At 32.7% G+C, this 14,118-nt stretch overlaps 1 protein-coding gene across 1 annotated transcript; it reads left to right on the top strand.

Moving 5' to 3' along the window:
* The first annotated feature begins 441 nt into the window (after positions 1-441).
* On the top strand, positions 442-5,851 carry LOC133176657 (interferon-induced protein 44-like). Its single transcript, XM_061311755.1, has 5 exons — positions 442-450; positions 728-925; positions 3,757-3,903; positions 4,096-4,267; positions 5,259-5,851. Exons 1-5 carry the CDS (start codon positions 442-444, stop codon positions 5,540-5,542), a joined length of 810 nt encoding a protein of 269 aa, XP_061167739.1. The 3' UTR covers positions 5,543-5,851.
* The last annotated feature ends 8,267 nt before the right edge of the window (positions 5,852-14,118 follow it).

The raw sequence follows: 14,118 nt of genomic DNA on the forward strand, positions 1-14,118 counted from the left end.
GCTAACTGGACTCAAATAGCAGATCTGAAACTTAGTTTTCCTTATGAAATAAGCGCATCTTTTTTTTATTTAACTCATAAATGTAAGTATTAATAAACATATAAAAAGTATATAAAAAATAGCATTTTTATTTTTTTACTCTCAGTAAAAACAAATAAATACTATTTTAAATCGTAAAATTTGATTTTTCATGTTAACTTATCTTAGAATAAAACGAAAAAACTGCAAAAAATATTTCCAATACATAATGTATATGAATACATCCAAGTGAGGGAGTTAAATTATGTACACTAATTTGATATACGTTAAAAACAGAACTTTTATGTAAGCAAGATAACATTTTTGTTTCTGTATAAAAATAATTTCTGAGGTCATATTTAAATATTGCAAGCAAAAAAATAAATCAAAACATAATTCAGCAACGCAGCGTATTTTCTGCTAATGGTAACGGTACTGGGGGTTAATTAAATAAATGATAAAAATAAAGAATATAATTTATAAAGGGCATAAATATGTGAAAAAATGTAATAATTTCAAACTAGATAATGAACCTCTGCAGTAATTTCACACTTTTTAAAGTGTAGATCTAGTACTTTTCCCTGCAATAAAGATTAGCTTGATGCATATATACCTAAAGGCTGAACAAAGGGGATAAGTTTTGCTTCTTCGCCTGTTCTGCAAAAGAAATGATATATTGTCATTGTTGTTTTTTTTATTTATCTTTCAGTCGTTTCAATCCCTTAAGGATTATATAACTGGCTATCATCCTTTGGAAGATTCCAATGTAACAGATGTCAACGTTCTTCTGCTAGGCCAAGTTGGAGCTGGAAAATCTAGTTTTTTCAACACAATAAACTCAATATTCCGTGGAGAAATAACCTCCCGTGCTTGTACAGGAAGTTCGGAGCACAGCTTGACAAAAACGGTACATGTTTCCCATTAAAGAGTAATCGAATTCAAAATAATGTAAGCACTATACATTAGTTGCGTTAACCTGTGTAACCTAATTAAAGTCAGTGTAGTTCTCTCTCCTCTTTGATGCTCATCTTTATGCATTGGTCAGTCTCCTTAACTGTAACGAGAAAAGTCTGTTTTCTGTAAGATTTTTAATTTAAAATTTGTTAAATCTATATGGGAAGAATTAATCAGTATCTACATTCAAATTTAATCAACATATCCCCAAGAATGGCGGTACCATACCGAATCACTCGTAGTTTATACGTGCGTGTAGGTTTCAGAGAAATAAGTATTTGTTAATTTGTTATCTCACATCAGAAGCATAAAACATAATTAAAATACAACAGTCTTACAAAAGAAAAAAAAAAGGCATCGCTCTCGAACACGTACACGTTCACTCAGATCCAGTCAGTCCAATTATAACAATACAGATTCTTGTTAAACCAGTATAAGTCCTATAGATTTACTCGACAAATGATAATTTTATAAATAGAAATCAATGTGCTGATCATGAAAACTATATAAAAAAAAAACAGTAAACAACCAGATAAATGGTCTAATACATTTTAAAATGTTTTTAGTTCCATAATTTTAAAAAAAAAGAAATATATAGCGTAAGATCAACTTTATAAATAGAGGAAATACCAAATTAAAAATTGAGTGAAAATAAATCTCATTTTTATAGGTACATGTAAGTGAAATATCCCAGGATGAAGATAACTGAAAAATTATTTACACCCCAAATCTCTTAATATTTCTAAATTCTAGGCTAAATGTGATTTTTAAGTCCAAAAGGCGGCATCTAATTTTTGAATTGCTTAGTATTTTGGAAATGATATGTTCAGTGAAGATGAGGAAGAACTCTTTAAGAAAATTGAAAATGTAAATCCAATTGAAAATGAGATATTTAATATATTTGTGTTCGGGTTTTTTCTTATTTTCCTTTGTATAATTAATTATGGTATTTCACTCGTCACTTTTTGAGAAAAGTTTGGTCAGAACCTCTAAGTTAGAATTTATTTATCCAAATTCCGTTTTTATGGCATATTTGAATTAAACAATGCAAATCATACAATATTCAATTTAAAAACTGCTCACAAAATTCCAAAGGAGCAAGATTTACCGAGGATATTTCTTGTGGTGGAAGGATATTTAGAAGAGAATTCTTCAAATCTACACATTTATTTGATTTAATATAAATATTGGAACTTTTAGCCCTATACATTTTTATTCGAATAATTTTCTTGTTATTATATGCTAGGAATATTAAATACACGTTTCAATTAACATTTTTAAAACACATTTTACGTATTTACTCAAGATACTTTAGCAAAGAATGAAGATATATTTAAGAAGTCAAGATAAAATTTACGTTCGATTTGTTTTTGCCTGGAAATTTCATATTTTGACCAATATCTCAAAATTTACATCACTGACCTTTAATCATTATTTAAAATTACATGATTAAACCGATCAGAACTAAACTCATAAAAAGCTTGATAGAAGAAAATATTTCATTGCCTATCTAGATTCTTAATACCCCAAATTTGATATTTTTTTTAGTGCAAAAAGCTCACACAATACTTAACACGCATTAATTTGCATGACTTTTTCAATAATAAATATTATTCGAACTATTTTTTATAAAATAATGTTATTTTTATTGCTATGATTACATTTGGTAAAATATGATAAATGATTAAGTGATTAATCGAAAAGTGACAATATAAGTGAAAAAGGTCAAGTTAATTGTGCCATTGCTCAGTAAGATGCACACTGACCCCCAATTTTCTTTGCGATTTTGAGTCGTGCTTTTGAGTACTTTTCTAATATATACTTCTCAAAAAATCCTTGATATAATTCATATAACGCGTGACATAGATTAGATAGAAATCTGTCATATTGGAAACAATATGGCCGCCATTCAAATTACGAAAATGTACATCCCAAAATGACAACCTCAGTCTGAATATAAAATTCTGTAAAGGGGTATGGACCTCTGCTCACTGAATTTTGTTTTTTGCTTTTTATACTTCCAACAAACGAAATTTGAGGGGAATATTGGAATCTTCTTGTCCACCTGTCTGTTTTTACTCTGGCAATTGAAGTTTATAGAGTATATAAGAATCGCCTTGTCTGTCTGTCTTAAATTTTCTCCGGGCTATATCCATGTAACTTTGTAAGGAAGAATCATTGGAAGGTTATACCTGGTACAAAGATTGTTTTGGACCTAAGGGTTTCTGATGACTTTATCCCAATGCAATTCTGTAAAGTTCAAGGTCACTGGCAGAAAAAGTATAAAAAAAATTGTCCTGACAATAGCTTTGTAATGGAGAATCATTGGAAGTTCATACTTAGTATAAAGATTGCTTATAACCAAAGTGTGTGTAAAATCTTGACACAAGGTCATAGTGACAAGTGCAAGGTCACTGGCAGAAAAAAATACAAGATTCATGAAAGTCCTTGATTTTCTGCTGGATAAACAGTGCATGTCAATATTTCTCTCAAAGATCCTTTTATACGAGAGGATGTGTTATTTTTTCTAATCAAGGTCATTTTGGCAAGTTTACAAAATTGCAAATAGGCTTTTTTTTTTATTTATTTAAAATTTTAAACCAGAAAATTAAAAGAATGTTTAACATACTTAGAGAAATTGAGACAATCTTCCTTCAAATTCTATGTATGAAACGAAGTTTATCAATTGCAAAGTTATCTCACAAAGCAGATGAACTTTTTTCCTAGAGTTGATGAATGTTCGATGAACAATTTTGTATTTTATGTTTGTTTTTATTTAAATAGTTTCGAAAATACAGAATTCGAAACCCAGGTTCAGGACGGTATTTAAATATAAGATTGTGTGACACTAGAGGTCTGGAAGAAAGTCTGGGGATAAAGACACAGGATATTGCATATATTTTAGACGGACACATTCCAGAACATTATCAGGTGATTTGACATAAATCGTTGATTTCACCTTTTACGTAAACCAAGTTTACAGTTTTAATTATGTGAGCTCAAACTACTTAGGGATAAATAATTCAAATTTAAAATTTTATTAACTTCAATTAAAATGATATTTTTTATGCTTTTTCTGATTATGTTAATTTCACATTCTTTAAAGTTACAATTCTTTTACAGTTTAATACAGCTTCACACGCAACGCCAAAAGTACAAGGTTTTGTGAGAAATCCCAAGCTTGAAGATAAAATCCATTGTGTGGTTTTTGTGTTAGATGCCAGTACTATTGACGTCATTAGTGAAGCGGTTCTCCGTCAAATCAAAGAGATTCAAAGCGTTATTGTCGAGAGAGGTATTTTTTCCTTTACCAAAAAAAAAAAAAAAAAAAAAAAAAAAAAAAAAAAGAAAAGAAAAAAATTAAGAAGAATTAATTATTAATTATATCATCAATAAAAAAGTAAACAAACAATTGAGCACACCGAAAATATTTTTGAGAACTTTTTTTAAAATGTTACTGCCCGTGCCATAAAAGAAATTGTTTTTTCCCATGTATTCAAGGTTTCTATGAAAGAATAGTTTATCTATCTCAATTGGAAGAGGATAATGTACACGTAGCTTTGAGAGTTCGTTTAACAATGCAAATCCTCAAAAGAGAGAAAAAAAGTTTTGATTTATAATCTTTGATCCAAAAGAAATTTAAAATTAAGCAAACCAGACATGTCCTAACAATTTAAATTTTCCCCTAAAATATCGAATATTTTTAATTCCTAAAACCTGCTCAAAATAAAATTGTTATAGAAATTTGCATTAAAGTATGTTTAAGATTCAATATTGTTCAAAGTCATATAAATCAAGAAATTTCACTATATAGCCATTTTTATTTTATACATAATAATGTAAAGAAAAATGTTTGCAAAAATATATAGAAAAAATATTTGAAGTATTACAACAAGTGGGAATTTTGTTTTGTGAATGCACTAATTTACTATAATGTGGTCATACAACAATGTAAATCGATCATAAATACCCGATTGAAAGGACGAAACACATTAATATCCAAAATAGATCGGCATTTAAGATTTAATTTTTTCATGATTTTGCATTGAATTTCACTTAAATAGAAAATATGTAATTATTTAGAAGATAATGCAACTGCGTTGTAATTCTGTGTTTTGGCGACTATACTTATGAAATATATGGAGATAACGAAAAGTATTCAAGCTCAAAAGTCCATTAAACAATACAAATTTTGGAGCAGAGCAAACACGAACCTCTTAAACTATTTAACAGATTTATATAATATTTTTTTTTCACATATATGTCCTTTAATATTATTCAAATAGGTATTCCGCAAGCAGTCTACCTGACGAAACTTGATAAGATATGCCCACATGTAGATATGGATGTCACAAAAATCTTCACAAGTACAGTCTGCAAACAGGCCGTGGATAAGGTTGCTGAGATGATTGGTGTACCCAGGTCACAAGTTTTCCCTGTGAAGAATTACGAGAAGGAGACCCGGTTACATATTTCTATTAACATTCTGGCTCTTTCAGCTCTCCGACAGACTCTTGTGTTTGCAGACGACTTTCTGGAAGATCAATATGAAATTGGTGATGTGTACTGATACCATCTGTTATCAGGTGACTGAGGGAAGGATTCCTCTGATATTAATTGCATTGAAAAATTAATTAAATTTCACAGACTCATGAAGACAATATCGTTTAGTGATGTCATTATAGTTATATTGTCTTACTTTTGTAGCAAATATTGGTCATGGTCATTATTTTTCCTCATCTTTAGGGATAAATATCATCTACTTATCTACTTTAAAGTTCCCAATTTTATTGCTCTTATTTAAGAATCTTAATAGTACTTCTGCATATCTGTTCAAATTTTGTTACTTAGTATCGATGGGTTTGATTGGTTTATCTGTTCACTTTCACTAGAAAACAATTTACAAAATTATAGTTCATTGTACCAACCCTTACAAAAAAGTACTATAGTTAACTATAGTTTACTTTAGTTAACTATAGTTTACTATAGTATCAAAGTTATTTTACTATAGTAAATCAAAGTATTTTTACTATGGATTTTAGATTGTTATATTTTTTGTTCTTCAATTCACACATGCATATATTTTATATTAAATTGAAATATTATTTGTATATTCACATATTATTTCCAAATTTAACATTACTGCTTTTGAATATTAGAGATTTTAATCTTTGAAATCTCAAAAAAAGTTCCAGAGTAAAGTTTCATTGTAAATCAAAGTATCAAAGTTTTCACGATAGTTAGATATAGTAAACTATAGTTAACTGTAGTAAATTTTTGTTAGGGAACATAAAAAATCCAGTTTGTTATATCAAGAAAATTACAGTTCATGAAATCTCCTTTTTAATTATAAAGACACTGTATTTGATTTACCATTATTGTACATCCTGTCGCTAATAAGTTCACTTTTAATATACTCTTCAAAAAGAAACATATAATAAAAATAATACAATAATAATAATGAATAATATAACATAATTTTGTCATACAATACTGTTGATTCAATAGGTTAAAATTCACTATTTTTTAAAGCTATTGCTAACTTAACAGTCATGCTTTATAACATACAGACAAAAAGATCTGATTTAACAAAATGCTAAAATTTGGTCTTTTTTGACACTTTTCTTCTGTTGGTTTCTGATCCGCATCATTCGGGTACAAAAGGTCTATTGAAAGCTTAGGTTCTCCATTATTCTTTGTTTGTCGAAAATTGACACTATTTAAAAATGCTACATCTGAATGATGCATGTAATAAATCGGATATTGGGCGACTGAAAGCAGGTGTACTACAGTATACAACTGCATGAGTTTTAATGTTGCATAAACACCATATCTCACTTATAAAACTGATACCAACAGCATAGTAAAATAAATAATCGCCAAAAATATGACAGACTACGCCCGACATCAGCAGCATAGAATAACCTTATTGGCTTGCGTAATCCACAGTGAGGTCGTCTACAGCATTAGCTATCCCTGAACAGCACAGAATATCGAGCGAGACCGTTTGCAATTGACTACGGGATTACGTGCAGGGGACTTATTAATGCCATTGTTGTGACCGCACAGCATCACCAATACCGAGTAAAAAGGTTTCTCACCAACAGAGTTTTGCCACAGCAACACCACAGAACAGTTTGGTTTAGTTATGGGTCCATACTGTGGAATCATTTAAATTCGTTGGGATCAATGTTCGTGGGCAAGCAAAATTTTATTAGTTCGTGGGGATGTAATTTCGTGGGCAGCTCGTTTATTTGGTAGATTTAATTAATCAGTAGGTTGACAAAAAATTGTTCGTGAGGATGTAAATTCGTGGGTAAGGGTGACCCACAAAATCCACGAACATTGATCCCCACGAACAATGATGATTCAATAGTAATTTTCATTGCAAAGCCTGATGGAAGAGCCGGAGAGCATAAGATTATCAATGCTTGCTTCGCAGAAAACTGTCATTACGTACACGATGGTGATATTGTAATAATGTGGACAACGGTATTATATGCAAGCAGGGCTGATTTGGTTCATATTCATAAGAATTTGATGACACAACGATACTCTGAAGATGTTCCTATTTGTACCTGAACATGTTTTTCCAATAATGCAGCATTCTGGAGCCGTAATCGAATCTGACACACAGCAACATAAGGCTCGTTTGATTACTAAAATTAATAAAAAAAAACTACTTAATTACTATGCGAGTGAAATCTAAATATAGTTACACAGTCCTCTAGGCATGCTTTAAGACACCCCCCCCCCCCCCCCCCATGTACACATCAAGTAATTTCTTTAGAAGATTTTAAACTAATCAAAAATATCTTTTTCATGCTAGTGACGAATAAAAGATTTCGCTGTTCTGAGTGATTCTGAACATTTTAATTCCTCTTTTTATCCTTGTTTTCACTCTTTATGCATTAAATTAAGAAGCTGGGGATATTTCCTTGCTTCACAATTACTCACAAATAACTACAGGCACTAAAATTTTATAAGTAAGTGGGATTTATCAAGTAAGTCGGAATAAAGAAAATTAAAATTTCGTGTTTTTTTCCATAGATGATCTACAACTAACTCGTGGACAACCTTCAGATTGTGAATTTCAGGCTTAGAAAAACAGTACAAGTAGAAGAACAAAAATATTAACATTAAAATGATAGTGTAGCTAAAAATATTATAAATATGAATTACTTATACCCCTTGTGTGTTGGAAAATAGTGTACGAGGCATCCATTTTTTTTTTCATAATACATAATTTTCATGAAATGAAAGAATATGTATTTACAGAAAAATTTCTCCCCAACAACGATCAACTTACCCTTTTATTGCACAGACTCTGCACACAGTAAAGAACATTATTACATTGTTTTCGCCATTCAAGGGCACAAACATCTCCCATGAAAACATTCTTCTCATCTGTCAAGTTGGCACCTGGGAAGTTAAGCCTGTTAAGTGCTATCACCTCAAATTTTCTAGGAGAGAGTTTTTGTCACGTACTTCTGCAGGAAGCTCCCAACACAGCCTAAATACAGATGTGTAGCTACACTAGGCAAAATTGCTAACGCACCACTTACTATTTCTTGGATTGTTTTAAATTTGAACGCAACAAAGATTGATTTGTATATTATTTTAATAGTTTATTATAATACAGAAAACAAAAACATCATTTGTTGCAAACCTATAATACAGTTGCGTTCAATACAGTTTATGGAACTTTGGTACCCCCATTACATGATTCACATATCAATATCGGGTATGGCCACCATTTGCTCAGATTACTCCTAAGTATCTCTGCCTCATGGAATTGATGTAATTGTGTAAGAATCTTTGTGGTAAATTGTTCCACTCATTCAAAATGACCCTTCGCAGTTGTACAAGATTTTGTTGAGCAGGCAGTCGACGAATTCGCCTATCCACCTCGTCCTACACATTTTCAGTTGGGTTAAGATATGGGCTACACGGCGGCCAGTCTAAAACCCTGATATTTTTCCTATGCAGCATCTCTCTTGTCGTCCTTGCAGCATGACACGGAGCATTATCCTGCATGAACACCACTCCACGATTGGCTCGCACATGTGGTATCACACAAGGCCGGATGATCAGATCCTGATATCTTTGAGCATTCAAATTTTGATTTACGATTACTGCCTGAGTCTTTGTGTGCAAAGAGATTCCGGCCCAGATCACCACAGAACATCCTCCAAACTGTCCCTTTTCTTTAACACAAGGTACACTGTACCTTTCGCCTCTCCTGCGATAAACTCTCAATCTTCCATCTGAACGACGTAAATTGAACCTTGTCTCATCCGTAAATAAGACATTTGCCAAATCAGCACGAGTAAATCTCAGATGTCGTCTTGCCCACTGCAGGCGGATCCGCCGATGTCTTTGAGTTAATACAATACCAACAAATGGACGCCTTGCCCACAAACCAACCTCTCTAAGTCGATTTCGCACTGTTTGGGCACTGATGTTGCGTTGGTGGTTACCAATGGTCATCATTGATGTTGCAAAGGCTGTCGTGCCTCTGTCTCTCAAGTGAGATAAAGCGATGTGTCTGTCTTGTCGCCTAGTAGTTACCCGGCGCTTCGGAATCCTTACTCGGTCCATCATACTTCCGGTTTGCACGAATTTCCGGTATAACCTTGCAATTGAAGAGTGGTGCCTATTAAACACTGTGGCTACCTTAAAAAGACATTTTCATATTAAATAAGCTTGCCGCATTATGTTTTAGCCAATTTTCAACAGCAATCGTTAAATCATTTACAATTTTTACTAACCTCTCTAAAGGAGCACCCTGCAGAGACCATACCAGCTGCCCTTCCACGCTCTTCTGTGATCAAACGCCGCATACCCCGTCGGTTTTTGGTGAGTTTTTATGAATGCATGCATTATACGAATACAAAAAAGAAAGTAAAGATTAATTCTTCCAAAAAGTGTGAACACGATTTTTAAGCATTTCTAAAGAACAGTTACGCTTCAGTTCACATTGAATCCATTTATCCGTTTGGGCATTTAAATGTCTTACTTATAACTAAGGTAACCTATTTAAACATTAAATACATCTTAAACAATTTTTTTAGGGTGTAAATATTAATTTTCTTAGATGTTGCGTTAACACTTTTGCCTAGTGTATTTATTAGTCCCCTACCGGTGAAACCGGAGGGGACTTTAAGTTTCCTCTGAGTCTGTCCGTAGGTCTGTCTGTCTGACTGTCCGTCTGTCTAGATGTACTTCTGTCTGTCTGTAACACTTTCGTTTCCGCGTGATATCTCAAGAACCCTTTGAGCTTTTGCAATGAAAATTTGCATAACAACTCCCTATGGACTAAAAAAGAAACCTATTGATCTTGAGATCAAAAGGTCAAAGGTCAGGGCCATAAATTCATAAATTCTGTCTGTTTAAACACTTTCGTTTCCGCGCGATATCTTGCGAATTCTTTAAGCTTTTGCAAGGAATTTTACAAAACAACTCCCTGTGGCCTAAGGAAGACCTCTATTGATTTTGAGGTCAAAAGGTCGAAGTTCAAGGTCGTAAATTCACAAATTCCGTCTGTGTGTAACTTTTTCGTTTCCGGGCGATATCTCAAAAGGCTATTGAGCTTTTGCAAAGAAATTTTATACCATGACTCCCTATGGCATCTCTCGCCCCTCTCAAAATGTCCTGCCCCGTTTTTTTTATTTATTGAATATTTAAAAGTCGCTTGGCACTATTTTTAGCACGGGGGCATGTGGAGAGTAATTACGTATAATACAGGTTGTCTGCCGACTTTATATTCTAAATACATTTATTAGAACTGTTTAGTAAAGGCTAAATTAGAAAATATGTAATGTGTAAAATTTTGACAATATCGAATGTGAATATAAACATTATATGTGACCTAATGTTTGCATTTAATCAGAATAAACTCAATATGAGTCATATTATGGAAATGAGTAGATCAACTTCTTGTTACATAGTCAAAGAAGCATAACTCTTACGACATTATCATTACTGACTTTAGTGTGTGACTTAGTGTTTGCCTTTAATTTGATGAATAATCATCTGCCTCCGTGGTATAGGGGTACGTTGCATGCTCGCTTAGCAAGCTGGAGGCCCGGGTTCAATCCCCGATCCATTCTATTTTTCTTTTTTTAATGTTTTTATTTTTTTTGGGATTTACTAAATGATACTATTCAACATGTGAAATGAAAAAGTTATGATGTCTGGCGTGTACAAACTCATAAAATCATTATTACAGTGTAATAAATATTTTGTATATTAAAAAGAATTTTTTATACACATATTAAAGAATAAGCAATCAAATCTTTATATCCATATTGGCTTTTTTGATATACATGTATACATTTAATAATTCTACAAATACGGGGGGGGGGGGGGCAGTGTGACCCCCCAACTGCGCAAGCTCTTCTTTTTTCCCTAAGCGGGGGACAAAAATTCTCTGAATTGGCTTGTTTTTTTGTGCATTCTGGAAAATAGATTTTGAAAATTTAGCACTGATGCTGAAATTTAAATAAAATATATGTTCCACCTACCTACCGACCCAGGTTTTGTCCCCCGCTTTCACAGAAAGTGGGGGATATTAATTTGGGTCTGTCTGCATAACAACTTCCTATGGCCAAAAGAGGAACCCTATTGATTTTGAGGTCAAAGGGCCAAAGGTCAAGGTCATAAATTCAGTCTGTTTTAACACTTTCATTTCCGGGCGATATCTCGAGAATCCTTTGAGCTTTTGCAATGAAATTTTACAAAATAACTCCCTGTGGTCTACGGAAGACCCCTATTGATTTTGAGGTCAAAAGGTCAAAGTTCAAGGTCGTAAATTCATACATTCCGTCTGTGTGTAACACTTTCGTTTTCGGGCGATATCTCAAGAAGCTTTTGAGCTTTCGCAATGAAATGTTATATCATAACTCCCTAGGGCCTCTCTTGCTCCTCTCAAGGTGTCCCGCCCTGTTTTTTTTTTTTTTTATATTATTATTTATTGCATTAAAAGTCGCTTGGCACTATTTTTAGCACGGGGGCATGTGGAGAGTTATTACGTATAATACAGGTTGTCGGCGGACATCTATTAGAACTGTTTAGTAAAGGTTAAATTAGACACCATGTATTGTGTAAAATTTAGACAAAATCGATCGTGAATATAAACATTATATGTGACCCAATGATTGCATTTAATTTACTATATAATCAAGTGCCTCCGTGGTCTAGGGTTGTGACTCTCGCTTAGCATGTGAGAAGTCCCGGGTTCAAATCCTGGACGATCCTTTTTTTTTTTTTTTTTTTTTTTTTTTTTTTTTTTTTTTAATTTTTTGTTTTGGATTTACTAAATGATAGTTTGGATTTACTAAATGATAGTATTCAGCATGTGAAATGAAAAAAAGTTATGACATCTGGTTCGTACAAACTTATAGAATCATTATTACAGTATGATAAATATTCTACAATGTATATAAAAATAATCTTCTATACACATATTAAAGAATAAGCAATCAAATCTTTATTTTCATATTGGCATTTTTTATTTGCTTCAATATAGAGTGGCGCCTCGTTAATCCGGACGCCTCCGTCCCCAACGAAATCGTCCGGATAAATGAATCGTCCGGATAAGTGAATCACTTCTTAAAAGACGTACCCTCTTAAAGCATGTACTCATGAACATAGTGGTATCAAATGTGAAGGCAAAGAAAACACCTTTATTTTACCTTGACTTATTGATTTTATTGTTATAGTTTTAAAAGAAATAATCAAAATTTAAAAAATAAAAAAATAAAATGTAATTTACACGATGAAAAATGGATAGGCAGTTTTATGTTGAGACTTCCTTTTCTAACACTGGAAACTTTACTCGCCTTCTATTTGACGTGTAGTTACATGGGCTGACCAAATTTAGATCTGCTACTGTTTTATCTCGGCACATTTTTTTTTTCATTTATTCAAGCTCATATTAAGTAGAACTTTTCATTATCACCATTGAGAATGTTCAAATGACTAACAGCGTATATTCACTACATAGGGAAGTAAGTAACTAAATACTGTAATCAGTGTACGTATTGCAAACATTCAACATAAACACAAGCCATATTCAGGATAATCAATACATTTTCTATAAACTCTTAAGTTATATATCTTGAAAAGACGTGATCGGCATTTATAACTAACGCCAGTTACGTATTTCTTAGTGCATTAATAGAAATATATTTTCTTGAATTATGTTTAATAATAAATTGTGAAAAGAAAAAAAAACACGTTTCAAATAATGTACGATCGTATTTTGATAAACTTACGCAACACGATACCACAACGAAATCTCGTGATTTATTATTCAGTAACAAATTTTATTTACAACTCTCCAAAATTCTAATAAATTTATGTACCGTTAGCAATTTAATTAATGCACAGTATAAGCTAAATTCTTCGGGTTTATAATATAAAAGACATGTGTTTTGTCTGAGGTAAACGCACGCTGATTATAGACGCTATTGTTTAGAGGTCACAGGTAACCGCCTTCAAACTGACTCCACGGACAATGTTTTTACAATAATTATCACTACTGCAAGAAAGGTGTGAAAAGTCGTTCCTCGAAAAATTATCGTCCGGATAAACGAGTCATTTTTCAATGAAATTTTACGTTTTGTAGTAGAAATTGACCGTCCGGATCCGGAACGCGAATTTCCGGATTAATGAGACAGAATAACGTGGAAAAAATCGGTTCCCAAAAAATATCGTCCGGAAGGTGAAGCGTCCGGATTATTGGCGTTCGGATTACCGCGGCGCCACTGTACATGTATACAATTAATAATTCTACAAATCCAGGGGGGGGGGGGGGGGTTCCGACCCCCCCCCCCCGAACTGCGCATGCTCTTCTTTTTCCCTAAGCGGGGGACACAAATTCTCTGAATTAGCTTGTTTTTATTCCATAGCACTGGACGGGTAAAGCATACTACTGAACTATCATCGCTAAACACACGCTATGGATTTTAAAACGAAAATGAAGCACCGCATTTACACATTAGATTTTTTTTCGAAAATGTTTATTTTTTAATGGTCTCTGGGTCTTCTCTCCATTTTTTTTTTTTTACAGATGTTTGTTTCTTTGAATTAAAATGCACACAAATAACATTTCAAAATCTTGGAGAGTTGACCCAGAGAATT

The sequence above is a fragment of the Saccostrea echinata genome, unplaced genomic scaffold (genome assembly GCF_033153115.1).
Source record: "Saccostrea echinata isolate AGI-Se365-2 ecotype Australia unplaced genomic scaffold, CSIRO_AGI_Sech_v1 ptg000080l, whole genome shotgun sequence".
Classification (NCBI taxonomy): Eukaryota; Metazoa; Mollusca; class Bivalvia; order Ostreida; family Ostreidae; genus Saccostrea; species Saccostrea echinata.